Source organism: Zingiber officinale, chromosome 6B (assembly GCF_018446385.1).
Source record: "Zingiber officinale cultivar Zhangliang chromosome 6B, Zo_v1.1, whole genome shotgun sequence".
Classification (NCBI taxonomy): domain Eukaryota; kingdom Viridiplantae; phylum Streptophyta; class Magnoliopsida; order Zingiberales; family Zingiberaceae; genus Zingiber; species Zingiber officinale.
The window spans coordinates 4876955-4903944 of NC_055996.1; the positions used below are offsets into that span (position 1 = coordinate 4876955).

The following is a 26990-nucleotide window of genomic DNA, read 5'->3' on the forward strand; positions in this document are numbered from 1 at the left end:
CGAATCGCGACCACGATCCGACCGCAAATATGAGTGGTCCTTCCCTTAGACTCCAAAAAGTTATCCAGGAGATCCTGCCTCGACTTTTTCACCACATAGGGTTAATTATCTAGGATTTTCATCAAGCATCTTACTACCTTTTGACTTAATTGGACTTTTCATCATTTAGGATTCATTCCTCCGGGATTTTCGTCAAGCATCTGATCACCATTGACTTGTTTGGACATTTCTCTTAGAGTTCACTTCTATTGGAGCCCCACCTCCTTCGTTCAAGGCCACTATTCCACCCATATGGCTTGATTTGGATTATAACTCTAATACCACTTGTTAAAACAAAGAATTTACAGATCTCAGTAGTATAATATTATCTACTTTAAGCCTAAGTCTTTATAGATTTATTTTTGGACTCTATCTCAAAAAATATCATATCAATAAAAATATCTTTCATGTTATAAATTTATCATCTTTTTTATATATTTCTAATATAAAATTTTGATTTGATTGTATTCCCAATACTTTATTCCTTTAGCATTTTTTTTCAACAATATGCTTAACTATTATAGCACGAAACCTTGTGTCCCCACGGAAATATCTAATTGGCTAGAGGGTGACAGACTTACTATAATGAGATTAGGGATCAATTTTTGACGGACGCATATCATCGGAGAAAAAAACTCCTCCCATCCCCTATCCACTTAGATGGTCAATTATAAACTGATTCTATAATTTATCTCCCGTTATGTAATCTGAGATTAAACTATGAGTAATATTTGAGATGAATATAATCATCTATAATATAAAAGTGAAAGTAGTTAATTTATAAGTCTTCGAACATTCCTCCATTAATATTTTATGCTTAAAAAAAAACCTCAGTAAATTATGTAATAACAAGAAGAATACAACTACCTTTCTTCCTGTCATTTGTCTCTTGGACCAATTCTTTCCATAAATCTCGTTGATACAAATTTGTATATGGGTCTATTTCTGTCATTTGTAGAATCCTTATTTCACCCTAAGAAAAAATCTAAAATATTATAAATTGATGTAAGGTTGTTGAAATTAGAATGATCTGACATTTAATTAATCAAAAACCTGGGATGAAATAATGATGTTGATTGTTTATGATCTCTTTCACAGAGTTGACTCGACCCATTTGCAAAATAAAATAGTCCACGTACAAATATTACATTAACCAATAGTCAAGGAAATTACAACGACTTTAAGATAGAAACACAAATAATAAACTAATTAATTACAAACCCTACCAACAAACAACATATATAATATATGTTTACTTTTACAAATCCAAATTGCATGCAACTTCTACGTACTGAAACTACTCTTTCTACTGTCTCTCAAATCCCATGCAACTTCTTCAATGTCCTCCTTTAATTTATTACTTGCATTCCCTTTATATCTCCTGTAGTTATGTGAGCGGGAGCAGGAGCAGGAGCGGGAGAGGGAGCGGAGGGGAGGGGTTGGGAGGGGGAGGGGGAGGGGGAGGGGGAGGGGAGGGGGTGGCAGGGGGAGGGGGTTTGATTATAGATTCTTAACTGATTATATGTTAAGAGTCTCCATTCTCTCCAATTGCCACATATGGTTTTGATATGAAAGAGTTTATTGAATACAATGACTCGACCTTGACTAATATCAACTGCATAGTCTTTGAAAATTTCCTGATATTCAGCTTCTAAATCAAATGTATTACTCATGTTAGATACTTTGATTTAGGTGTTGAATTCGCAACCAATGAATTCACTTTATCAGCGGCTCTGATGGCATTTAATTTGGTCCACGATGATCTTGTTCTGATATCACGGTGACCTATCCCGAAGCTCTGTTCATTATATTTCAACATAATATAGTAGTAGTTAAAGAAAAACAAGCTAGTAGAGAAGTACTTAACTGTTCTCTGAATACATACTTAAAAGCTGACTTACTTGTAGGATGAGATTTGATGATCTGTGGATCCTTTTGGGATTGTTGGGGCTACTCCTTTCTCTGGATATTTGCCTTCTTTTATAGCTGAGAGGCCGAGACTCAATTATTGGAGTCTTACGTAAGTGCTTACGTTTTGTTCTCTTCATTAATGAAGTCATCACCAATTCGTTGGCTGACGTCAAAAAGAAACTAGAGGATGTCAATTCGTATGTATCGGATCAGATTGGATCGAGTAGAATTTTTTTAACCAAATCTGAATCGGATCTGAACTTAAATTTAACCTGAAACTTTTAAATTCTAATCTGAATCCGACCAACCTAAATCCAACCCGGATAATCTGAAAATTCAATTCAAAACGACTTTATTTTTTTTACTATTTTTCTTATAATTCTTCACTTTTATCCCAATAATCCATCATTACCATACTAACATTGATATTAATATACATTAAAAAATCTTAATTTTCAAAATCAAATTCGATTTAACCATAAAAATCAAATAAACCCTATATTTGGAACAATCTGGGTAAATCCGAATCCGATTTGACCCAACTCAAAAATTTTCAACCCGAAAATCTTCTAACCCAAATCCAAAAATGCCTTATCCGAATTTGATTTTTTTCGAATGGATTCGAATTGGATCGTCGGAACAAATTCATTTTTGACACCCCTAAAGAAAACATAACTTCAAAACTGATTTCTAAGACCGAAATAAAATTGATTTTAGATTTATATTATTTTAATAAAATATAATATTTTAAAAAACTTAAGACAGAATTTAAAATATAATTTGAATTAGTATGACTTTGTTTGAAAAAATCAGTTTAAAATATAATGAAATTTTAAGGTAAAAAAAATTATTTCAAATTTATATAAATTAGAGATAAAATTTCTATGAAATATAATAAAATTGTACTACTTTTTTTGTTAAAAATATCATTTAAAATATAATAAAAATTTTTAGACAAAAAAAAATCGGTCAATAAATTAAGAAAATTAAAGACCTATTTGATACAACTTTATAATTTTATTTTAATATTAATAAAATATATAAATTTTTAAAAAGTACTATTGTAAAATATATAGAGGGAAAATTATATATGAATTAAAAATATATAAATTTATATTATTTTTATCAAAACAAATTGTGTTTAATGAATTTTTATATATTTTTTAATATTAAGTTGTAAAATGATTCAACTTATTGTAAAGAATAATAAAACCTAAAATATAATTTAACATCAAATCCATAATACATTTGATTTTTTTTCTTCTTTTTCATGCATGCATTTCCATGCTTCATTTGGCCCTGCCCGCCGCGACCTCATTTGGGCTAAAGATTTCCACCACTCCACGCCCTCCTCTAGCTTTGCTATCTCTACCTACTTTGCTGTCTCTGGACTCATCTCTATCTACTCTAAGATAGTGTTTGGTTAAATGATGGGAATGATTATGGGTATATGTTTGATAGTAAGGTAAAATGAGAATGAGAATGAGAATGGAAATAAAACCCACCTAGTTATATGCGTTTTGTTGATTTCCATAAATCTAAAAATCATTCCAAATTGTCATTCCCAAACCCACAATCCAAACACTATCTTTTACTATCATTCCATTCCCTCATTCCTAAACCCATCAACCAAACACCCCTAAGTGTGTTGTTAAAGCCTGCTCTGTCTTCCTCTCTGATCTATTCAATGCCGCTAGGGGCGAATGCAACGGGTGGCAGGCCTGGGCTGTAGCCTAGGCCTGATTTCGCCCATTCTCTACTAAGTAATATAGTAAAAAAAATTATTATGCCCTGGCCTGATTCGTTAACCTACCTGCCACCCCTTACATCTGTGATCTGCCCATGTTGGCACGACGAGGTACACCGGCAATACACAAGATCTTCTCTTTTCCCCCTTTGATCTCCTCTTTTCCCATACGCGACAGCTCTTTCTCTGTTCTTCGCATGACACCACATTTCTTTCTCACGTCGCAAGCCGCCGCTCGCACAAGATCTTTTGTGTTTTCCAGCAACGAAACGAAGCCACCATTCATCTTTTAGGCTTGTGTATGCCCTAATCCTCTATTGTTTCTCCCTCTTTGTCTAACAATTAGGATAAGGGTTCTATGATAGAATTCTAGGTTTTCCATATCTTATTTCTATTTTGTTTTTTTGTCTAGTATTAAGAATGGTAATATGGTATGTATATCAGTATTTGAGTAGTATTATACAGAAAAATTATGTAAACATTAGAGGGCTATTAGGCGAACCTTCAGGAATTCTACCCAATCCTATAAATATCAAATTACCTACATTATATAATGAATAATGATCAAGGATATTTCCTCATAGCTGTTGTATCTCAAGCAGGTACTGGATACTCTAAAACTAAGCTAGTTTCACTCAGAAATTCAAATGAAATTGTCAAATTGACACTGTGAGTTTCGAAGTTTTTTTATTATTCTCATCTGATTTAGGAATTAGAACTTCATTTCTAAATTAATAAGCATGGTTAGAGATTGTTTCTGTACATGGGTAATACAAATCTATAGATTATATTTAATTGTTTATTCCTAATTAGATGGATATTTGTAGAATTTAGAATTAATGATGTAAGACTATTTAGTATTTACAGAATTATCAAAAAAATTTCTTGAAGCTTCAATCTTCTTAAAATTGTATTAGTTATTTCTAATTTTGTTTGAGATTATGTAATTATTAACAATATAATTAGTTTGCTTATTAGGGGTTCTTTTTGCATATTCAAAATGGAAAATCATCAACCTGTTATGAAAAAGGGGAAAACTTTGTTATCTTTTTTTCAAACAAAAAAAGACCAATCTGAAGGTCCCGCAATTCCTAATGATGTCCCCCCCTTTGGTAGCACATCTTCTAAATTCATAGAGTCTTCACCTTCAAATCTTGTCACAGAACTATCTGTTTCTATTGAACGTGATCCGGAAAAGAGGAAACAAATATGTGAAAATCTAATAAATGAACGAGACCAAGTTCGACGATCTTACCTAAATGTTGGACCATATCAACCGAAACTTTTAACATATCAACGAACACAATTTGGTAAGCAGACACGTAGATTCCAAGAACATTGGTATAATAAGTTTTGGTGGTTGGAATACTCTTCTTCAACAGATAAGACCTATTGCTTTTATTGCTTTCTTTTTCTTACCAATCCTACTCAACCAAATCTTTCATCATTGGCCATCGATGGATTTAACAGTTGGAAGAGGGTATGTAATGGAGATAAATGTGCATTTCTTACTCATGTTGGTACCTCATCTTCATCACATCATAATACATCTTAGAAAAGGGTCGAAGGTTTAATGAAACCATCTCAGTATATTGACAAAGTAATGCTTGCTATATCGAGTGAGGAAGTTAAAAAAAATCATCTATGTCTTAAGACACAATTACAAGTGTTCGGTGGCTTACACTTCAAGGTTATTCTTTCAAGGGGCATAACGAATCATCTAAGTAATTGAATCGAGGGAATTTTCTTGAAATGTTGGTTGCTTTTGGACGTCTTAATAAAGAAGTTGGGGATGTATTGAGTAGTGCTGCAAGAAATAATATATGTTGGTACCCCAAGGTAATTTTGATGTGATCAAATAAGTTATGTTAGGTCATGTTGTATTTAAGCCTGTGTCTTAGTATGGAAGAACTTATGAGCATAGGAAGTTGAGCAAAAGATGCAGCTAGCGAGAAGGACGACATGGGAGAGAGTTGACGGGCTCGGCGCATCTGAGGGACGAGGTGTTGTGGAAGAGTACACCGACGGGCGAGAAGGAAGCGTGCGGTGTTTCCATGGAGCGAGAAGTTGGAGTGGAAGATTGCTAAGGTCACCTTGATAATTGTGTCAAGATGAGATCATTTATGTAATGATCAGAGTAATTGAACTCACCATTTGCTTAAGGCTAGAATGGAATTCATATGTTGAATTCAGGATTAGACATTAGGTATGTCTAGATCAAAATCTGTTTTAGGTTTGACTAGAGAATCCCATAATTCTTTGGCGTTGTCGTAGGGGCCGACTTGATTCAATTCCTCCATTGTAAGCCTGCACTGAATGGTGCTGATCGCCTTGTAGTTCAGTTGCACCTTCTTGATCATTGGGGGAGTCCAATCTTCAGGTTCAAGAGGTGTTCCATCTTTCGTCGGGGGAGTGTAGCCTTTCAGGATTGTGAACCAAAGCTCGATGTTGGACTTCAAATAACACTCCATTCTATTCTTCCAATAACTGAAATTTTCTCCTTTGAATAGTGGAGGTCGAACAGTGTTGTATCCTTCTTGGTAAGAGTTCGACATCTTTGCAAGAAAAAATTAAAAGAGAAATGTTTCCAAGAATTTTGTCTTGGGATTAGTAGTGCTTGAAAAATAGAGATAAAAAATATTCTAAAAGAAAAGAAAAAAGAAAGAGTTTTAAAATGCTTTGAAAAACGGTTAAGAAATTCAGAGCTAACGAGCCTCTGATACCAATTTATAGATTGAATGCGAGCGATAGAGGGGGGGTGAATATCACTTCTTTTAAAACTTTTCTTTTACTTTGTAAATCAGAATCGTACAACGGAAATAAGAAAAGGGACAAAGTCGTTTTACTTCATTCGGAGCCTAGCTCGACTCCTACTCGAAGGCCCGCGGTCCTTGACCGCACCAATGGGCAATCACTAAAACTCTTCTTTCCAAAATCCTTTGGAAAGAAGCAGATCGTACAAGTACAAGGATAAAAGATAGTAACAACCCTACTATCTTTTAAGAATTTAAGAATAATTCAAAATATACCGACAATTGTACGCGTAGGTTGAAGCTCGGTCGACACTTCCGGACGGAGTATCTTTGCAGAGCTGATGACTTGTAGCACAATTCGTACACAGAGAGAAGATTTTGAGATGATCAGAAGTTCTGTATAGCCTCAGTCTGCGAGCCTCATTATATAGGTGTACTGGTGGTTCGGTCAATCGATCCCACTGTTCGGTCGACCGATTCCACTGTTCGGTCGACCAAACCAGCTCCCATTCTTCCCAGGCTAGAGTCTGACGCTGGCTCGATATCTGGCATTAATTGACCTTTAAGGGTTCGGTCGACCAATCCATCTCTTCGATCGACCGATCATCTTCCTTCCCTCACTACAACAAAAACCCTCATAGACATCGATTTTCCACCGGTGTCTATTTCATTTTCGACCGATGTCTATGAAGCCGATGTTAAAAGTCTACCATTTTAGACATTGGGTTAAAACCGGTGTAGTATCACTTAACGACACCGGTCTTCGAATCGGTTATTAACCGGTGTAGTATCACTTAACGACACCGTTTCATCAACGGTGTAAAATCGATGTAATATTGTATGTTAATAACACCAGTTTTGGCAGCGGTAAATGACCGATGTAATATTAGTTAATAACACCGGTTTTGCAGCGGTGGAAAACCGATGTAATATGTATATTTTTTAACAGCACAAATTTGATTTCCGAAACAATGAAAAACTGACAATAATAAAAAAAATACACAAATATTCACAAATTATACAAATATTTTTCATTCAACAATATCCATAAAATACACAAATATTCACAAATTATATAAATAATCTTCTTACAAGAGTATCCATAAAATACCCAAACATTCTTTTTACATCAAAAGCTAGCTAATAGATATCAAAATCAAGGTAGAACATTCTTTTAACACATCAAGGTAGAACCGCACTTCAAATGTAATCTAGCATGCATTCAGCCCACTCGAACCGCACTTCATCAATTTCAACTCTGGAGTACTTGAGATTTGTAAACTGTAAAAACACATAAATCCACCATATGTTAAATAACTAAAATAAATGTGTACATGTATCAAATAAAATAGAATACTGAGTTTTTAAAGGCTGCTGTGGAAGATAACGAATATAACATAGAATCTAAAACTTTCATATATGACACTTAGTATATGCTGCTTAAAATATAACATAGATAATTTGCTCCTTCTAATTCAAGTGTACAGATTGATAAGAACCGACAGCATCATACAACAACTTACTAGGCATGATAATGGTTGAACAAAGAAATATAACTACACAACAAATCCAGTGAAGGAAGCATGAAGAACAAAGGTACCTCTGATGAAGAGATATACTATTTATTGTACTACCTCTGATGTCATCTTGGTATCCTGAATATCCTGCACTAATCCCCCTATTTTCTCTGATTTCTGCTACCAACCACAGCAGCAAGGAATGCGGCAAGAAGGCAGCTGCCTCCTTAGTTCAGCACCCAAAACAGCAAGTTAGAGCTTCCTTTTGGGTCCATTCAATCCTCTAGTAAGTAGAAACTATTTTCCCTTTGGTTTATGATGGATTTGGAGTGTCTTGACCTAAGATATAATCCTCTTGTAGCCCTCTATATTAAAGGCCAGCATACATGGAATATTCAGCATGTTCTTCTGAAGTCATAACAGGGTAGGTAAACTTTACTTGTAGTTTTTATTCATTTGCTTCATGTAGGAGTAGATTCTAGTAAATTCCCACACATTTAATGTTTAATGATCGGCTAGGGATAAGATTAGGGATCAACCTGATCATTTCCTCACTATGATTCAGTGTGTTTCTTTTTTGCGATTTCTATATAAATTCCATAAAATTATGGTTTAGTAAGTAATGAAGTCCTGTTGGGAGAAATTTTTCTTGCTAGTGAATTGATACAACGGTTACCGTTGAGCTGGGTGATTTTTCATCTTTTTTTATTTAAGGCTGAATTTGGATTCAGAAAAGGGTTAATCAGATAGATTGATGTAACAAGTGCTAGATTTCATATACCATTACTTGTTAGACTCTATATAATATTGATAACATTTTTATACCATGATCCTGGTTGTTATCACATTGATAAACTGATTATTCTTGTAATATAAATTTTATAAAATTCAGTTGCATAAAATTATTTAAATGAATATGTAATCAATGTCATATTATTGATAACTTGATGAATGGAGAACAAAATAAAAGTGGAAAATTAAATACAAGACAATTTTCCCTATAGCCATGTGACTAATTTAATTAATCAGTACTTATCTACGACTTACAGTAAGTACTTAATCAGTACAATTTTAAAGATGAAAGGTAATCGGGGTTAGAAGATCACTATCCTGATCTTATGAACCTCTCCATATTATTACCTGCCTAGTAATGTAACTCGATGTAGGACTAAGGGCCAAGAACTCCACAAGGCCTGCAACTTCTTCCAGTCGTACATACCTCCCTGGAGAGAATATTAAATAGTAAACACACTTTTTTTTTCATCTCACGGATATGCAGAAACCATTCTGTATTTAAATCTAGCAAGTGTATTTTCCATACTTGTGAAGGTGATATGATAGTTCGGTATATCCAAGGAATGAATATTTCAAAATATACACACCCATTGGAATAGTTTCCAAAATCTTTTTCTCGATATCTTCTCCTAGTTTAGCTGTCATATCAGATGCAATGAACCCCGACACAATAGCATTCACCTGTTAATTATCACCAAGTTAGAATTCACCTGTTAAATATCACCAATTTAGAATGCACCTGATAATTACAACAAACATAATTCAGCGTGCAACTTTACAAAGTTATGGATTTTGTATTGGCTACTTCAAGTTTCATAACACATATTTCCATACAAAGTTTTTGAACTTTCATTTGCAAATATGACACTGGAATTAAGATAAATTTCAACTGACAGGTGAACAATTTAATTTTTATATCCATTAGAAAAAAAAACAAATACTTGCATTTAATATAATATTTTTTATTTTAAAGATTTAACTGATATTAAATCTTTAATATGATATATGGAAATCATGGAAGCAGAATCTAAGTGTGCTATATAAAGATTTATACAAAATTAAAGGAATTTTCATTTTTGCCCATATAGCTTTATTGCTTTTATAAAATTGGCCCCTTAGCTTGATTGTGCTTTTACAAAATTGGCCCCTTAATATGATATATGCTTGATTGTGATAAGGAAATGTCCCCTAGCTTTATAGCTTTATTGCTTTTAGACCAAACACTTGATTGGTCTAGGTAGTATTTGAACCAAAGGGAACATTGATCTTAGCTAATGCTAAGGATCAACAAAATAAAAGAACAATCACATCAAATGATTTCCCATTTTTTCTTTCTCTAGAAATCAAACTGAGAAATCTTTTTCTATCCATTTCCTCCAAATTATTTTCTAGCTCTTCCGGTAGCATTTTCCCTTCCTTGTAATAATCAATTTTAATGATATGGTTTAATTAGAAGCAACATTTTGACAACTCAATAACAAGATTTACTTCTGGAAATCCACAATGTCTGTGCTAATAACAAATGACTAATCATAAATACGATTTTTACCAAGCCAACAGCTCATATAGATATAAATCCTTCAGGTTAAATATTATGTTTATTGACTTAGCTAATTAGTAACCAATTGCTAAAAATATATATATAAAGAGAATACCCTTTTCTTCTTCATCATAATTTTTGCTGCTGCCTGCAGGAGAAATGTCATCATGGTGAAATAAGTATTCATCATAAAAGATTGCAAGATAATAAGATATGAAAATGCATGCATGTGTGCAAAGGAAGACACCAGTAAGATTCAGGTCAACGATTTCCTGTCATTGTGATTTTTTCATTCTCATCAACAGTGTGTCTCGTGTAATACCTGTAAATATTTGGTCTTCGTTAGCTTACATTACAACAACACAAGATGAACATAAGTATAATTCCAGACAACTGCATTGTTAACTAAAATGTCAACTGTTCCCCAAGCATCTACTACCTAGAAAAATTGCACATGCAATAAAATAAGTCAAAGATGAAATTGTAAGAAGCCAGATCTATGTAATCTTCATTACTAACAGTTTTGACCATGGATTCCACATCCTCTTCTTTTGAAACATCTCCTCCATAAGTGAGACTTGACCTCCTGAAGCCTCAATCTGCATAAATCATTTTAAGTTAACTCCTTGTCTAGGATTTGCCAACATAGAAAATAATGCAAACGAACAAACTGACATCATTTTTTTACAAAATGCCATAAAACTAGGTCACTTGAAGGTTTATGAAGATTGTATTTAGGCAATAGCTTAATGACTGTATAGCTGTCCTTAATCACAGAAAGAAATGATGCGTCCACATAAAACACCATCATCCATAAAGCAGAAAAAAAAAATCTGGCACAACAAAGACACAAAAAAACACAAAGTAAAACTTCGGAAAGGATAGGCTAGATTCGATGGCACTAAAAGGAAGGGAGACCCTGAGGTCAAGAATGAACTAGCGGAAATGGAACCAAAGAGTTCGTGTTTCTTACCCATTTGACCTCCTTCCGTATCTCCTTCCGGTAGGCATCAGTGGGGTTCATCACCTTTTCCCCTTTGGTTGTCTTCATCTTGCCTCCCTCCGCCGCTACTACTCTGAGATCCGACGACAACAAAACCCTAGAAAGCAAGACCAACTCGTCACCTTTCCTTTCTTGAAATGCGAAGAAGGGCTCCTCTTCTCACCCAAAGGGAGGAGGTGGAGGAGATGCGGTGTGGTTGGATGGAGCGGTAGGGGCGTCGTGCGTCGATCCCGATCGGGAGAGGAAGGGGCATCGATCTAGAAAGGGGAAGAGGGAGATGAGGCTGAGAGAGATGGTTGGACGATTGGCGGAGAGGAGGAGGATGGTGGTGGCGTCGCGACAGTATATGGTGGTGGCGGTAGCAAACGGTGGAGTAGGTTTGGTGTGGACGACGCGATATAGGTTTAGGTTTGGAGGGAAGAGTGAAGTGTTGCAAATTTTGGCTAAGTATTGGTGGAAAAGTTATATTATTTTATTTTGGTGCATAGACATCAGGTTTTAAAAAACCGATGTAAAAATTGGTGTCTATTAACGAAAAAAAGGTGCTCATAGACATCGCCTAAAAAACCTATGTCTATGAGTGAAAATCTGCGCTCATAGACACCGGTTTTTGGAAAAACCGGTGTAAAATACTCAAAGTCATCGATTTTTTGCTTAAAACCGTTGTTGTTCCACCGATGTCTATGAGGGTTTTTGTTGTAGTGCCTGTTCGTCTTGATTTGCTGAGATCAACATTTATTGAACCTTTAATGTTGATTTGATCGGTCGACTGATCTCCGTGTTCGGTTGACCAATCTGCTTCTTATCCTTTGCTGCTGATCGATGTTGGCAGTGCTGAGTCATTAAGGTTCAGTCGATCGATCTTACTGTTCGGTCGACCGATCAATGTCTGATCGGACTCGTGCTCTGTTCTGGTCTGATTTGATTACTGCGCTAATTTTGCTTTGTTCGATCGACCGATCCAGTGGTTCGATCGACTGATCCAGTCGGGCCTGTAACACAGTTTTAAGCAAAACATCCTGTAAAATAAAGATTAGCACAGTAATATTAAATGCATGAAAGACAGTAGAACTGTCTTGATCTTAACTTGGAAACCTCTCCGGTTTCTTCAGTTGGATCAGCGACCTAAAGTTGTTCCTTTCGGGAACCCGCCCTCACAGTCGCTCTTCCAGTTTGCTTACCTCAACCTACCTGCCAAACTTTGATCCTCCAAATCTAGTTTGGACTTTTCACTGAGCCTTGATCGGCTTCCCAGGACTTTTCTCTTGATCTTCGGGTATCCAGACCTCTCGATCACACTACCAAGCTTCAGGTCCCCTCGACCTACTTGGACTTGCACTTGGGTTCCACGATCTGCTAAGATTTCTCCTGCCTAGCCTCCAACTAGGTCTTTCCCAGTTGAGTAAACATCCTGCACACTCAGTTAACTTGTTAGATCATAACAAGACTTAACTTGAACCTTTGACAATATCAAAACATAGGTTTGATTCTGGTGCAACTTGCACAAACACAATAGAAAGGGGAAGAGGGTGATCAGTGTGTGCACAGTGGAGGTGACGGCGACAAAGGAGAACATCCGGATCAAAGGGATTTGGCTCATGAAACTCGAAAGACTTTCTAGTTTCATTCGTGATCGCTCTTCCGATGTAAAGTTGTAACCAAGTTCGTCTCAGGAGATCACTGTGAGTCGTTACATGTTTTAATCTTGTTAGTCGACCTGTCTAGGCGTCTCCTGCACATTTGATCAAATATCAGATCACAATGAATCTAACTTAACCTAATTTATCATTCATCAAAACTTGAGTTAGATTGTTAGTGCTAATCGCACCAACAGGGGCATCCCTTCCCCTTTGTCTTCCTCACTCAGCTTATATAATGACGCGTCCAAGAACAATCGAAAGGGGAAGAGGGTGATCAGTGTGTGTATAGTGAAGGTGACGGCGGCAAAGGAGAACATCCGGACGAAAGGGATTTGGCTCATGAAACTTGAAAGGCTTTCCAGTTTCATTCTTGATCGCTCTTTCGATGTAAAGTGTTAGGATCGATGATCGCGGCTAGAGAGGGGGGGTGTGAATAGCTGCCCCAAATCATTCGTTTCTTTCTACAAATCAAGGTTAGCGCAGCGGAAATAAACAATAGAAACGACAATGGAGAATAGCAAACCTCAACTCGTCGATGTAACGAGGTTCGGAGATGAAACTCCTACTCCTCGGCGTGTCCGTAAGGTGGACGAAGCCTATCAATCCGTCGGTGGATGAGTCCCCGGAGAACCGGCTAATAAATACTCCTTGTGGGTGGAGAAACCTCGCCACAATGTTTTGCAAAAGCAATACAGGAGTAGAAAGCAGCAAGAAGCAAAATACAATACAAATGTATGAAACACCTTCGCTTACTTGCCTTCTCTTCGACTGGATGAAGCAGCAGCTTCAAGCGACGCCTACAACAGCAGGAACCTAGCCGAAAGGAAGCTCACGACGAGAGCTCAGCAAAGCTCTAGAGAAGAAACCAGGAAGAACTTGCAGAAGCAAGAAGTAACAGAGAGGAAGAAGAAGAGTTCCAGTCAGCAGCCCTCGATCTCTTCTTATAACCCCTGATATCCTGAGCCAACCTGCGAACCTGCAAGCAAAAAGACCAGAACACAGAAGCCCGAAATAACCTAGCCATTGAGTGACAACGGCTAGTCCTGGACCGATCAGGCTCCAACCTGATCGGTCCACACTGTCCCTGATCGGTCTTGGGGACCGATCAGGCTAAGCCTGGACCGATCAGGCTAAGCCGGGACCGATCAGGCTATGTCCTGATCGGTCCAGGAGGAGTCTGATCGGTCCCTTGGACCGATCAGCCTTTCTCCTTCTTCTCTTCTGTTTGCTTCCTGATCGGTCTTTAGACCGATCAGATAATCCACAGAAGCATTCTGTTTGATTACTGATCGGTCAACAGACCGATCAGCCGTATCACTGGATCGGTCCCCAGATCGATCTAGAGCTTTGTTTTTCCCAAGTCTCCCAAACCTTCCAAACCAACATCCGGTCAACCTTGAACTGTTGGTACATCATGCTTAGCATCCGGTCACTCCCTTGACCTGCTAAGACTCCCCACCAAGTGTCCGGTCAATCCCTTTGACCCACTTGAACTTTTCTCTTCGTGTCAAGTATCCGGTCACTCCCTTGACCTACTTGACCTTCTCAACACCAGATGTCTGATCACCCTTGATCCATCTGGATTTTCCCTTGCCCGGCTTCACTCACCAGGACTTTCACCTAGCTTCACTCACTAGGGTTTTCACCTGGCTTCACTCACCAGGATTTCCAATCTGCCCGGCTTCACTCACCAGGACTTTCCAACTGCCTGACTTCACTCACCAGGACTTTCTCACTGCCTGGCTTCACTCACCAGGACTTATCCATCTGCCTGGCTTCACTCACCAGGACTTTCCACATCCGGTCCAGAGAACGAGCTACCGAGCCCTCTCTGACCACAGTTCGGAGAACGAGCTACCGAGCCTTCTCCGACTTCCATCCGGTCCAGAGACCGAGCTCCCGAGCCCTCTCTAACCACAGTTCGGAGAACGAGCTACCGAGCCCTCTCCGACTTCCATCCGGTCCAGAGACCGAGCTCCCGAGCCCTCTCTAACCACAGTCCGGAGAACGAGCTACCGAGCCCTCTCCGACTTCCCATGTGCCAAGCTTCCATACTTGGACTTCTCCGTGCCAAGTCTCCATACTTGGACTTTTCCCGTGCCAAGCTCCCTGCTTGGACTTTTCACCATGCCAAACTCCCGGCTTGGACTTTTCCCGTGCCAAGCTCCCTGCTTGGACTTTTCCGAGTCAGGTCAACTCACCTCGGGTCAACTAGGTCAACCTTGACCACGGGTTGCACCCACAATCTCCCAAGCTTGTTCTCGTCAAACATCAAAATACAACTCGAGTCAAGTCAACTCGAGTCTGGTCAACCAGGTCAACCTTGACCTAAGGTTGCACCAACAATCTCCCATCATGTTCTCGTCAAACATCAAAATACAACTCGAGTCAGGTCAACTCGAGTCGGGTCAACCAGGTCAACCTTGACCTAAGGTTGCACCAACAATCTCCCCCTTTTTGATGTTTGACAAAACCCATAATCAAACCCATAATCAAGTTAGGTTAACCCGATAACCTAACTTAGGTTTTCTAATGTTCTTCCATGAACATTCTCTATTCTCCTCAAATCTACACTCTCCCCCTTTTTGACACACATCAAAAAGAGTGAATCAAGGTCAAGAGTTTCTTTCTAATGAAAGTCCCATACCTTTCATTGAATCTCTTAATTTCCCCCTTGATACTAAGGTCAACAATTAACTTAGTGATAATCCCATATCACTCAAGTCTTTAGGAGTAAAAACTCCCCCTAAAAGTCAACTCCCCCTTGACTAATAGGTAAAACTCCCCCTAAAGGTCAACTCCCCCTTGACCATTGCACCAACAATGTCTTGGAGAGTTTCAACCCTTTAGAAATTCAAAACACCAACTTCATTGCTGAAATTTCAGAAATTTCAGACAGCACAGTCGAAACTGGCACGCCCTGATCGGTCACCAGACCGATCAGGTCTTCCCTGGATCGGTCACAGTGACCGATCCATAACTTCCTGGACCGATCAGACTTCCTTCTGATCGGTCCACAACCTCTGATATCAGTTTCTGAATTTCTCTTCTCCCGAAATTCAGAAACCTCTAGAAAATCACAGAAAATTTCAAAAATTGTAAAATTTTGAGGATACATTCCTCATAACATATACTATCATGGAAAAATAGTTTTCTATGAAAATAGCTTCCATTTTTAAATCTTGATACAAAGTTCAAAAGTCTTTGAAATAGTTCAAAGTTAACTCATCTTTGTATCACTTTGTTCAATGATGAATGCTATCACTAGAAAAGCTTCATCAAGGTTTTTCAAATCAATTTTGAAATGATTTTAAACCATTTAATTTAGGACCACAATCTTTGGGCTAAATGTACATGACTTGTACATAAGCTTTCCCTATGATCCCCAATTTTGAATTAGGCTCATCTAGGCACAAGAACTATGCACCTTGATCCTAACTCATTATCCTAATATCTCACACACATCTATGGTGTATCAAACACATACAAGTCAATTTTGATGTGAGATATGGGTTTAGGTTATCTTAGGCTAAGGTCTCATGCATTTTCTAAACATCAATTTGATCTCCATATCAAATTGTGTTTTTAACCTTAAATCAATTTCATTGATTATAAATGCAAGAAATGATGACATGACATAAAATGATATCATACATAATAACATGTGCCAATGTCATGATGTCATGGCATAAAGTAAGAAACTTAAATAAACCATGACATTTAACTAACCTAAGCATTATCATGACATTTCAAATGATCATAAATTAAATATGATGTGATGACATGGCAAACAATACATGGCAAATAGCATATAAAGGTATAGAAAATACTTAATTCTAGCCTTAGTTGCCATTTTTGATAATTTTGATCATTTTGCCATAAATTCTATATTCCTAAGTGCAATAGACCTAAAATCATATCCTCAAGACTTTTAGATCACTATGTGCCAACTAGATTGACTCTAGAAAACTCCTCAAATGAGATTGGCACATCCTAATCACCTTAGGAATAATTTTCCATTTCATTTTCAAGGCTTGATTACACCTTGAAAATTCCTAAAGTGCCACCTTTTGCCATGATTAGGTTAACTACCTATTCAAGTAAGGTTGGCACACCCTAACTCATCTAGCGTGATGAAATCACGCTCCTAGGAACCCAATACCTATTTGAGCTCATTGGGTTCACTAAGTATTCACTAGGGATGACTTCCCTAGCAACCCTTCTAATGACCCTCCTAGGCTTTGACGCCTTGGTCATTTGGGACTCATCAAGATCAACTCTAGGGGTGACTCCCCTTGTGACCTTGGTGATGGTCTTCCTAGCCCTAGATTTTGTTCCATAATCGAATGGAACATTGTGATAAGTGGGCTTGACCATTTGGGACTTAGGTTTGTGACCCAAACCTTTCATGTCCTTGGACTTGGGTTTTTGACCCTTAGACCCTAGAGTTGACTTCTCGAAATTTTTAAGGGTCTTTTCTAAAGTGTTAAGTCTTGACCTCAAGACTTGATTCTCCTTCTCTAATACCTCAATTTTTAATTTTTCATTTTTCTTTGAGGTATTCCTAGGCATGTGTCTAGTTGTTTTGGGATTCCTACCTAGGTTTTCCTTAGCCTTAGATGGGTTAATTCTAGGGTTGGCTTTCCTAGTGTTATCCTTATCTAGGCTCACATGTTTGGCACCTAAGCATGTGTATCGATTTCTAATGTTATCATGCTTACCATTATTAACAATAGCAATAAGGCTACTAGCATGTGTTCTATTTGAATTGCAAAAATGAGCCTTAGAGATTACCTTAGGATTTGCCTTAGCTCCCCCTATCGATGTGCTCGTCTTCTTGCCCTTGTGAGGTTGCCTCCCCCTCGGACATTGGCTCCGATAATGTCCCCTTCGCTTGCATTGAAAGCACACCACGTGCTCTTTGCCTTTGCGTATCGGGACTCCGGCTTTCTTGACCTTTGGCGCCGGTGGAGACTTTCTAATCCTCTTTGGACACTTACTCTTGTAGTACCCAAATTCCCTACACTCAAAGCACATTATGTGTAATTTGCTAGAAATTAAAATGCTTGAGTTACCTAGGTTTGAGGATGGATGAAAGCTCTCTTCTTCATCCCTTCCGGAGGTAGACGCTTCTTCTTCTTGCTCCGAACTTGAAGAAGAACTCTCCTCCTCTTCTTCTTTAGATGTTGAGTGGCCCTCAACTTCTAAATCCATTCCTCCATGAAGTGAACTCCTTGGCTCACTTGACTCCTCTTCATGGCTTGAAGTGGAGTTCCCCTCATGGAACTTAACCAAGTTGTTCCACAACTCCTTGGCATTGTTATATCCACCTATCCTACACAAAACATCATTAGGTAAAGAAAATTCAAAAATTTTCAATACCTCATCGTTGACTAGGGATTGGTGGACTTGTTCCTTGGTCCACTCCTTCTTCTCTAGGGTTTCTCCTTTCTTGTCCATCGGAGGCTTGAACCCTAATTGAACACAACTCCAATTTTCATGATCTCATACTAATGGAGATATCTTCCATCTTATAAATTCATGATCTTTTCCATATATTTTTAACGTGGTACTTTGATTATATTCCCAACAATCCTCCCCTCAAACGAAAGACCATCATTATTATTATGATATGGGTCTCCCCTCAAGCATCCAATCACTATTGGCCTTCTCTTAGTCTCCCCTCAAGTATCTCGTCAAGTGAGGTCACTCCTCTCCTCTAAGACTTTTTCACCATATAGGGTTAACTACCTAGGATATATTTTCATCAAGCATCCGACTAGCTTTGACTTATTTGGACTTTTCATCATTTAGGATTCACTCCTCCGGGATTTTCGTCAAGCATCTGATCACCATTGACTTGTTGGACTTTTCTCTTAGGGTGTGTTTGGTTGAGGATTATTCTTGATAACCTTGGTTATCCATTCAAGGTTATCAACAAAAACCTTGTTTGGTTTAGGTAATCGATGCACTACAACAAAAACTCTCATAGACATCGATTTTCCACCGCTGTCTATTACATTTTCGACTGATGTCTATGAAGGCGATGTAAAAGGTCTGCCATTTTAGACATCGGGTTAAAACCGGTGTAGTATCACTTAACGACATCGGTTTTCGAATCAGTTATTAATCGGTGTAGTATCACTTAACGACACCGTTTCATCAACGGTGTAAAACCGATGTAATATTATATGTTAATAACACCAGGTTTGGCTTTGGTATACAACTGATGTAATATTAGTTAATGACACCGGTTTTACAGCGGTGGAAAACCAATGTAATATCAACATTTTTTAACAACACAAATTCGATCTCCGAAATAGTAAAAAATCGACAATATTCAAGAAAATACACAAATATTCATAAATTACACAAATATTCTTCATTCAACAGTATCCATAAAATACACAAATATTCACAAATTACATAAATATTCTTCTTACAATAGTATCCATAAAATATATAAACATTTTTTTTACATCAAAAGCTAATAGATATTGTACACATCAAAGTAGAACATCGTGAGTCAAAAATCAAGCTGAGGCTACATTAAATTATGAGAATCAGAATCTGTTCAACTTGATATACTGCTCCATTCTTTTTGCGCCTTTCATTTCCCTAATCTCACCACTTTTCAGCTTCAAATGCCTTGTTTTCTGAGTTAAAACATCCACTATTCTAATCTGTCAAACAAAAGTATCATTTGGTCTACTTAACTACAGCAAAGAACAAAAACAGAAGAATTATACATGCTACAGAAGTCCTAGAATATTACCATCAGAAAAAAAAATTGACATGGGACAATATACGCAATTTACATTCCATGCAAATACATGCATCATCCAAAGTTTTCAAAAATCAAATACCTTTCCTACTCAAATGTAATCTAGCATGCATTCAGCCCACTTGAACCGCACTTCATCAATTTCAGCTCTGGAGTACTTGAGATTTGTAAACTGTAAAAATACATAAATAATATATTAGTAAATCAAGACAAAAAAAAAATCATAGTTGAAAAAAAGCAGTAAGAGCACTAGGTAACAAGATGACTAATTGGAATGCTTAAAAAGAGAAAAATTCATCAATTATCTCAACCACATCATATAGTGATAGATCTATCATTCCTGGGGACTTAATATAATCCAAACCAAAAATTTTAATCTAACTACATAAACAACAATTTTAATCTTTCAAATTTAATTCATTAGTAGTTGACCCAAATGCCATAACTGTTTATCACTAAGAGTATATGAAAAGTAAATAATTTCACTTTTAGTTTGCAAATAATAAATTCACTTTTATCACTAAGAGTACATGGAAAGTAAATAAATTCCTCAGCAGCAATAAAGATGAGTAACATCAATTCATTTATATGATTTCCAATGATACAATAACATCAAAACAAGTTTTTATTTCAAGGAGAAAATAGCTAAAATGCTAACTAGTCAACATGAATTTCACTGGAATGTTAAATTGTTGAGTTACAATTCAAAAGGAAGATACAATCACTAGAATGTAAAGTATCACTAGGAGAGGATCGTTAGTACCTGAGCTAGCTCCTTAACGGTGATGGCTCGGTTCCCCTCCCGCTCGAAGTGCTCAAAAGTCGTACTTGTCATTTGTTCCCACCCATCCAAGGCCTCGAGGTGATGGGGACTAATTGCAGCAGCACAAAATTCTTCAAAGTCCATGTTTCTGTATGAGAGTGGCTCCAACTGGAGATGATATTATTTACAAGCATGAGTTTTAGAAAAGGTATACACCAGCAAATGAGAGATATTGTAGGTCCTTCGGAGGTTAAAAAAAATGTTTTTGATATGAGAAGGTGAAGAAGTGTTTACTTGTCATAAAAAAATTACTTTAAGCTTATATGAGTACTCAAATAGGTCAAAATGCAGCATATAAATTTTGTAGTAATGGTAATGGTGGAGGCATACAAAAGAAACTTAGCAACTGCAAAAAAAAAAATGGCAGCAGGAATGGATGCCTCGCCACATTTAAGATATCAATAACCTTACTCTCCTTCATTGCCTCGGTTGCATTTTGCAATAGGGCCTGCACAAGGATAGACATAGAAGTAAATGACAGAGTAAAGTATGCAACTGAACAATCACATTTTGGATATTGGCAAACAAATTCGACTAGACTGACCATTCGAAAGTTGTCGAACGATATGTGACCTTCTCCGTTTGGTGCTAGCAGCTTAAACTGTGATCTTAGATAGAACAGTTGATCCTCTGTTAGGGCTTTGGATAGCGGCTGAAAAGTGCGATGCAATAAAAAAATATTAAACAAGTAAGATAGAGTATACAACAATTGTATAAGTTCTGCATGTTGCTGCAAGACAGACTTCGAGGTTTTGATGAATTGAATATGATGGGTGCAAAATTGTTTGCCTGGGAACCGCTGTTTGTATGTTTGTTGTACTACTGCCTTAAGATATGATAAGATTAGGTTCAGCAAATCAGCAATTAAATTTTAAATGATTTTTATTTTTTTTTAAATTATTAGGTTGGAGAAAGCCTCAAGTAGTAAAGACCAACACAGCTTAATCATGATAATGATTTATCAAGAATACCAAGTCTACAAGATTTGAAATTTAAGCACACATTTATCGGGTTTGTAGAGTAGTAGATCTAAGATATCCATATTGGGTTTGCCTTCTAAGTCATCTATTGCTATATCAATTTTTGAACCTTTAGTTCTTAGTTTAAAGGCACCATACATTGTAGATCTCTTAACGTTCAAGACACATAGATCTAACACTTGCCTGCATTATTCATTGAGTTGAAATTTTGTCTTCTAATATTGTTAAATATTTCTATCTTGTTTTCATGTTAAACCTGGTATTTAATCCTTCCCCAATCTACATTAGCATTGCTTAAGTTTGTTGTGAAAATTCCATCTCATGCACTAACCCATATCAACTGAGGATATTTGGGTTATCAATGTATGGATAATTGAGAGCAATTATCAGGTCGAAATAATTTCTTAGTAACAGTGGATGCTATAACTTGTCACAAAATAATTTGACATATGATTCAAGAATGATGTGAACAAACAAGTAACTACTGTATAAAATTCTACAAATCCAAAGCCAACTAAAGAATAATTGAAAAGACCTGCTAGAAAAATCTGAAACAATTTCAATTGGCATCTTGAGGTGATCAAACTCAAAAATGTCTTCCAAGTAGCCAAGTTAAATATGAGTGCCACGCAATGTTGACAATTATTAGTTTGTAACCCTTCCCACTTTTCTCTTTCCAATCTAATATTACTTATATCCTACTCAAGATTATTATTAATTACTTCTCATCATTTGTCGCTGTACTTTGATAGATTTATGTTAATGCAACAATTCTTACATGATGCTTTCATAAAAAATAAAAGCTAAAAAAAGAGGACTCTATTCCATTACAGTAAAAATATGTAAAATACCTAAAATATAATGCAGAAAATGATAGGTTGAATGGCACATTCAAAAACTCCAGTGGCAAAGGAAACTCACAACAAATGGTACCAGAGAAAACAACAAAAGGAACCCATAACAAAATAGGATAACATTTTCATGTTTAACATCACCAAAAAGCAATCAACTAGACCATGCCACTAAACAATGCTCACCTGGTTTAACAAAATCGGAAAGGCCAAAATCAATCAACTTCATCTGAGCATTTTCATCTCTGGTGGTGAAAAGAAAATTATGTTGTTAAATACAAGGAAGAAATATTAACAGCGCTGAAAAATATATGTTGAAAAAGAAATGAACAGCAGAATACCCAAAGTTGCTCCTGTAAAATAAGAGATCTAAAGTAATATCATGTCTGCATAAATTGAATCAAAGTTCTCTATGATACAAACCTCTGGCTTTAAATCACGATGCACAACACCTTGAAGATGACAAAAGGCGATTACACTCAGTATTTGAATAACTATAGCTTTAGCATCCTCCTCTGAGTACCTTCCACCTCTTGAGAACACAAGGGAAAAAAAGCAATCAAAAGTTATTAATTTTCAAATTCAAATAATCAAATAGATATAAATTATGGCCAATAAAATCATTTTTTTACCTGGATAAAATTCTTTCTAATAATTCTCCACCTTCACATAATCTGGGAAAGAGAAAAACATATTGTTGAGTTCCAAATTAACAGAAGTACTACATAATTTTTTTAAAAAAAAAAATTGCTGCCCATCATCTTAGAAGTGTTCATTTTAAAATTTGTATGTAAAAATATTATCATATTTCCTTAGTGCAGGATACAAAGTGGAAAGCAAAGAGGCATATTAGTAGGATACTACATGCAAAAAGTTTTGGATATATCAACTCTATCTTGTGACATGGAACAAATATCAGATGTAGAAACACTGTTACTCATTGTTAAGCTAACTAGAGTTAATTAAGACATACTCCATGACTACGTAGACGTTAAGTGCATCCTCACATGCATCATAAAATTTGACAAGATTATTATGGTTGGACAAGGCTTTGAGGATTTTGACCTCTCTACGAACGTCTTCAATTGATATTGGTGGTGTCATCTGTAAAAACAAGAAAGAACCTGTGAAGTTTCAAAACACCCATTACAATGTTAAAATGCAGTGCCCATGAAATCATGTTTACATAAAAAGTCAAATTTGCAGTCACCCTAACATCAAGATCAAATGCACCTAAACCTTAGTTCATAGACAACCCATCAAACTACCGGAAGTCATTACAAGGTATGAATGGCTAAGTTGTCAATTAGTGAATAAGGAATCATGTTCCAGAATTGAAGGTTCACTGAATGAAGTAAAAAAGCTATATAAAAAGTCCATCAAAGTATATACCAGCCAACATGATAAGAATAACAACCAAATGTGCTCAATTCAACAAACATAAATTGAATGTTTAGTCTTTTCTTAGTTTGTTTCTGAGAAACACATGCAAACTATGATAAAGATTTGGAAAGTGCCTCTCATGAAATTCATTCTGAGAAACCAGGGTGCTTGTTCCATGCAAATATAAATGCTAGCTCATCTTAGTATTCATATCAGTGGGAAAAACTCGTATCAGATGTAGTGAATGGAATATAATGTCTATCATTCATAATACATTATGTTCTCTGCAGTTTCTCCAGCTACTGGTTTGTTAGCTAGCCTTATTCAATATAGGACTCTTCAATGAAGTAATTTACAAAGAAGTGAAAAATTGCACCCAACTCCAACCTTCAGATGCTTAAATTAGAGTCTAAAACTGCAACTTTGAAGAACACAAGACAAAAAATGTTATATATTTCTGTGTGAGCTAATAATTGAGACATAGTTTATTTATATGTTGGAGAGAAGTTACCCGCTAGACATTTATTCGTACTAGTGTAAGGAACCAGTTTGAAATTAACTATAATTTATGAAAACGAAGCTAATAATCAAGAGCTTCTTTGTACCCAAACAACCAATTGTTTGCTGACTTGTAAATTAAAGGAACGAAAATGCAAACGGAAATGGCAGATTTTAGGGAAGAAAAGAGATTTCTAACCATCAACACAATCAAAGGGTAGATTTTAGGGAAGTAATCCCTTTTCTCTTAAAACAAAACATTGATAGAAAAACAAAAAATCAAAGCAAAAGCAACTCGTTTTGAGGGGGAGAAATCCCCTCTTTTTTTCCTGCCTACAAGAAACACTGTGTAGAAATCATAAATCGCTTCCACGAAACCCTTATTTTTTTTCCCTTATGGAGAGCAACATTTGTACAAGAATATAAGGGAAAGTAGATCGTAACCAAGAGTGGAGGAGGAGGAAGAAAGGAGAAGTGAGCAGCTGTTGCGAAGTGGTGGCTCTCTCCTCTTCAATTTGAGGGCGATCGCCGACGAAGAACAAATGCGAGACGATCAAGCTCTTTTCTAGCCATTGTTCCTCCTCAGGAAACGAGAAATATGTGTTAGAGAGCACCGCAACAAAAGCAACGAGTGTCCTGAAGAGCGAGAAAATGAACCCTTCGCCGATGCTCCGCTGCTGTCGCCAACTTGCCCTTTTAACAGCGAGCATTTCTATAAAATGAAGGGCTCCTCTTCTCACCCAAAGGGAAGAGTTGGAGGAGATACGGTGTGGTTGGACGGAGAAGCAAAGCCGTCGTGGTCTGTTGATCCTAATCGGGAGAGGAAGGGGCGTCGATCTAGGAATGGGAAGAGGGATATGAGGCTGAGAGAGATGGTGGACGGCGCGATATAGGTTTAGGTTTGGAGGAAAGATTGAAGTGTTGCAAATTTCAGCTAAGTGTTGGTGGGAAAATTAAATTATTTAATTTTATCATAGACACCGAGTTTTAAAAATCGCTGTTAAAATTAGTGTCTATTAACAAAAAAAAAGACGCTCATATACATCAGCTTAAAAAACCGATGTCTATGAGCGAAAATCTGCGCTTATAGACACCGGTTTTTGGAAAAACCAGTCTAAAATACTCAAAGATATCAGTTTTTGCTTAAAACCGATGTTGTTCTACCGATATCTATGAGGATTTTTCTTGTAGTGATGATTCTCGAGTAATGTTCCATGTCCGACACGTCAACAAAAGGGGCATGTAACCAAGAATCGAAAAACCTTGGGAAACTAAGGTTTTTCTTGATTCCGGGGTTAATGAATTTTTTTACCCAAAATACCCTTGGATAAGAGAAAAACGTGATAAAAAGAAAAACAAAAGGGAAAAAATAAAAAATATTAAAAATAAAATATAAAATATAAAAAACATATAAAAACATAAAAAAATATAAAAAATCGTAAAAAAAAAAATAATAATAAAAAATTGTAAAAAACATAAAAAATAAAAAACATTTAAAATAGAAAAAACATAAAAAAAATTAAAAATAAAAAAAAAGGGAAAACATAAAAACATAAAAAATGTAAAAAACATTAAAAAAAAATAGAAAAAACATTTAAATTTTAAAAAATAAAAATAAAAAAAGGAGAAAAATAGAAAAAACGTAAAAATTTAAAAAAAATTAAAAAAAGTTAAAAACATAAAAAATTAAAAAAGTAAAAAATAATAAAAAAATTTAAAAAACATAAAAAATAATAGAAATAGAACAATGTAAAAAAACATAAAAAGCTTAAAAAACAAAAAAATTTAAAAAATCAAAAAATAAAAAACATCAAAAAAAATAAAAAAATAAAAAAATAAAGAAAAACGTGAAAAAGGGAAAAAATAATTTAGAGTTTAAATAATAATAATAATAATAATAATAATAATAATAATAATAATAATATTATTATTATTATTATTATTATTATTATTATTATTATTATTATGTATAGTAGGTTTTGTAATTGTGGGTAATATAGTAAAATATTAAACTAGGTTTTTCATTAAAACCTTCAGACAAATAAATTATCGTTGCATTGCCTAGGTTGAACCAAACAATATTTGGTTATGTTTTATTCCCCATGATCTTGGTTATGTGATTACTTGATAATCACATAACTAAGGTTATACATGATAACTTGAACCAAACGCACTCTTAGAGTTCACTTCTCTTGGAGCCCCACCTCCTTCGTTCAAAAGCACTATTCCACCCATATGGCTTGATTTAGACTATGACTCTAATATCACTTGTTAAAACAAAGAATTTACATATCTCAGTAGTATAATATTATCCACTTTAAGCCTAAGTGGATTTATTTTTGGACTCTATCTCAAAAAACATCATATCAATAAAAATATCTTTCATGTTATAAACTTATCATCTTTTTTATATATTTCTAATATAAAACTTTGATTTGATTGTATTTCCAATACTTTATTCCTTTAACAAATTTTTTCAATAATATGTTCAACTATTATAGCATGAAACCTTGTGTCCCCACGGGAATATCTAATTGGTCAGAGGGTGGCAGACTTACTATAATGAGATTAGAGATCAATTTCTGACGGATGCATACTACCGGAGAAAAAAACTCCTCCCATCCCCTATCGACTTAGATGATCAATTATAAACTGATTCTATAATTTATCTCCCGTTAAGTAATCTGAGATTAAACTATAAGTAATATTTGAGATGAATATAATCA

At 35.9% G+C, this 26990-nt stretch overlaps 1 protein-coding gene and 1 long non-coding RNA gene across 2 annotated transcripts; both read right to left on the bottom strand.

Moving 5' to 3' along the window:
* Positions 1-1152: 1152 nt before the first annotated feature.
* Positions 1153-2001, bottom strand: LOC121991767. The gene is made up of 2 exons (XR_006114716.1): positions 1941-2001; positions 1153-1837 (listed from the first exon to the last, which is right to left on the bottom strand). It is a non-coding gene; the product is annotated as an uncharacterized LOC121991767 (long non-coding RNA).
* A 3854-nt stretch (positions 2002-5855) lies between these two features.
* Positions 5856-23610, bottom strand: LOC121990079 (calcium/calmodulin-dependent protein kinase type 1-like). Its single transcript, XM_042544322.1, has 9 exons — positions 23357-23610; positions 23016-23057; positions 22807-22915; positions 22570-22648; positions 19888-19901; positions 9350-9443; positions 9108-9190; positions 5938-6150; positions 5856-5861 (listed from the first exon to the last, which is right to left on the bottom strand). Exons 1-9 carry the CDS (start codon positions 23485-23487, stop codon positions 5856-5858), a joined length of 771 nt encoding a protein of 256 aa, XP_042400256.1. The 5' UTR covers positions 23488-23610.
* Between the last annotated feature and the right edge of the window lie 3380 nt (positions 23611-26990).

Excerpts from the sequence above, each read along its gene's own strand:
- LOC121990079 (XM_042544322.1), bottom strand. The coding sequence starts at position 23,487 with ATGACACCACCAATATCAATTGAAGACGTTCGTAGAGAGGTCAAAATC. Across the intron at positions 23,058-23,356 it reads AACGTCTACGTAGTCATGGA|ATTATGTGAAGGTGGAGAAT; the intron begins GTATGTCTTAAT and ends TCTCTTTCCCAG. Across the intron at positions 6,151-9,107 it reads CGAGTTACATTACTAGGCAG|TCCAACATCGAGCTTTGGTT; the intron begins GTAATAATATGG and ends TGTTATTTGAAG.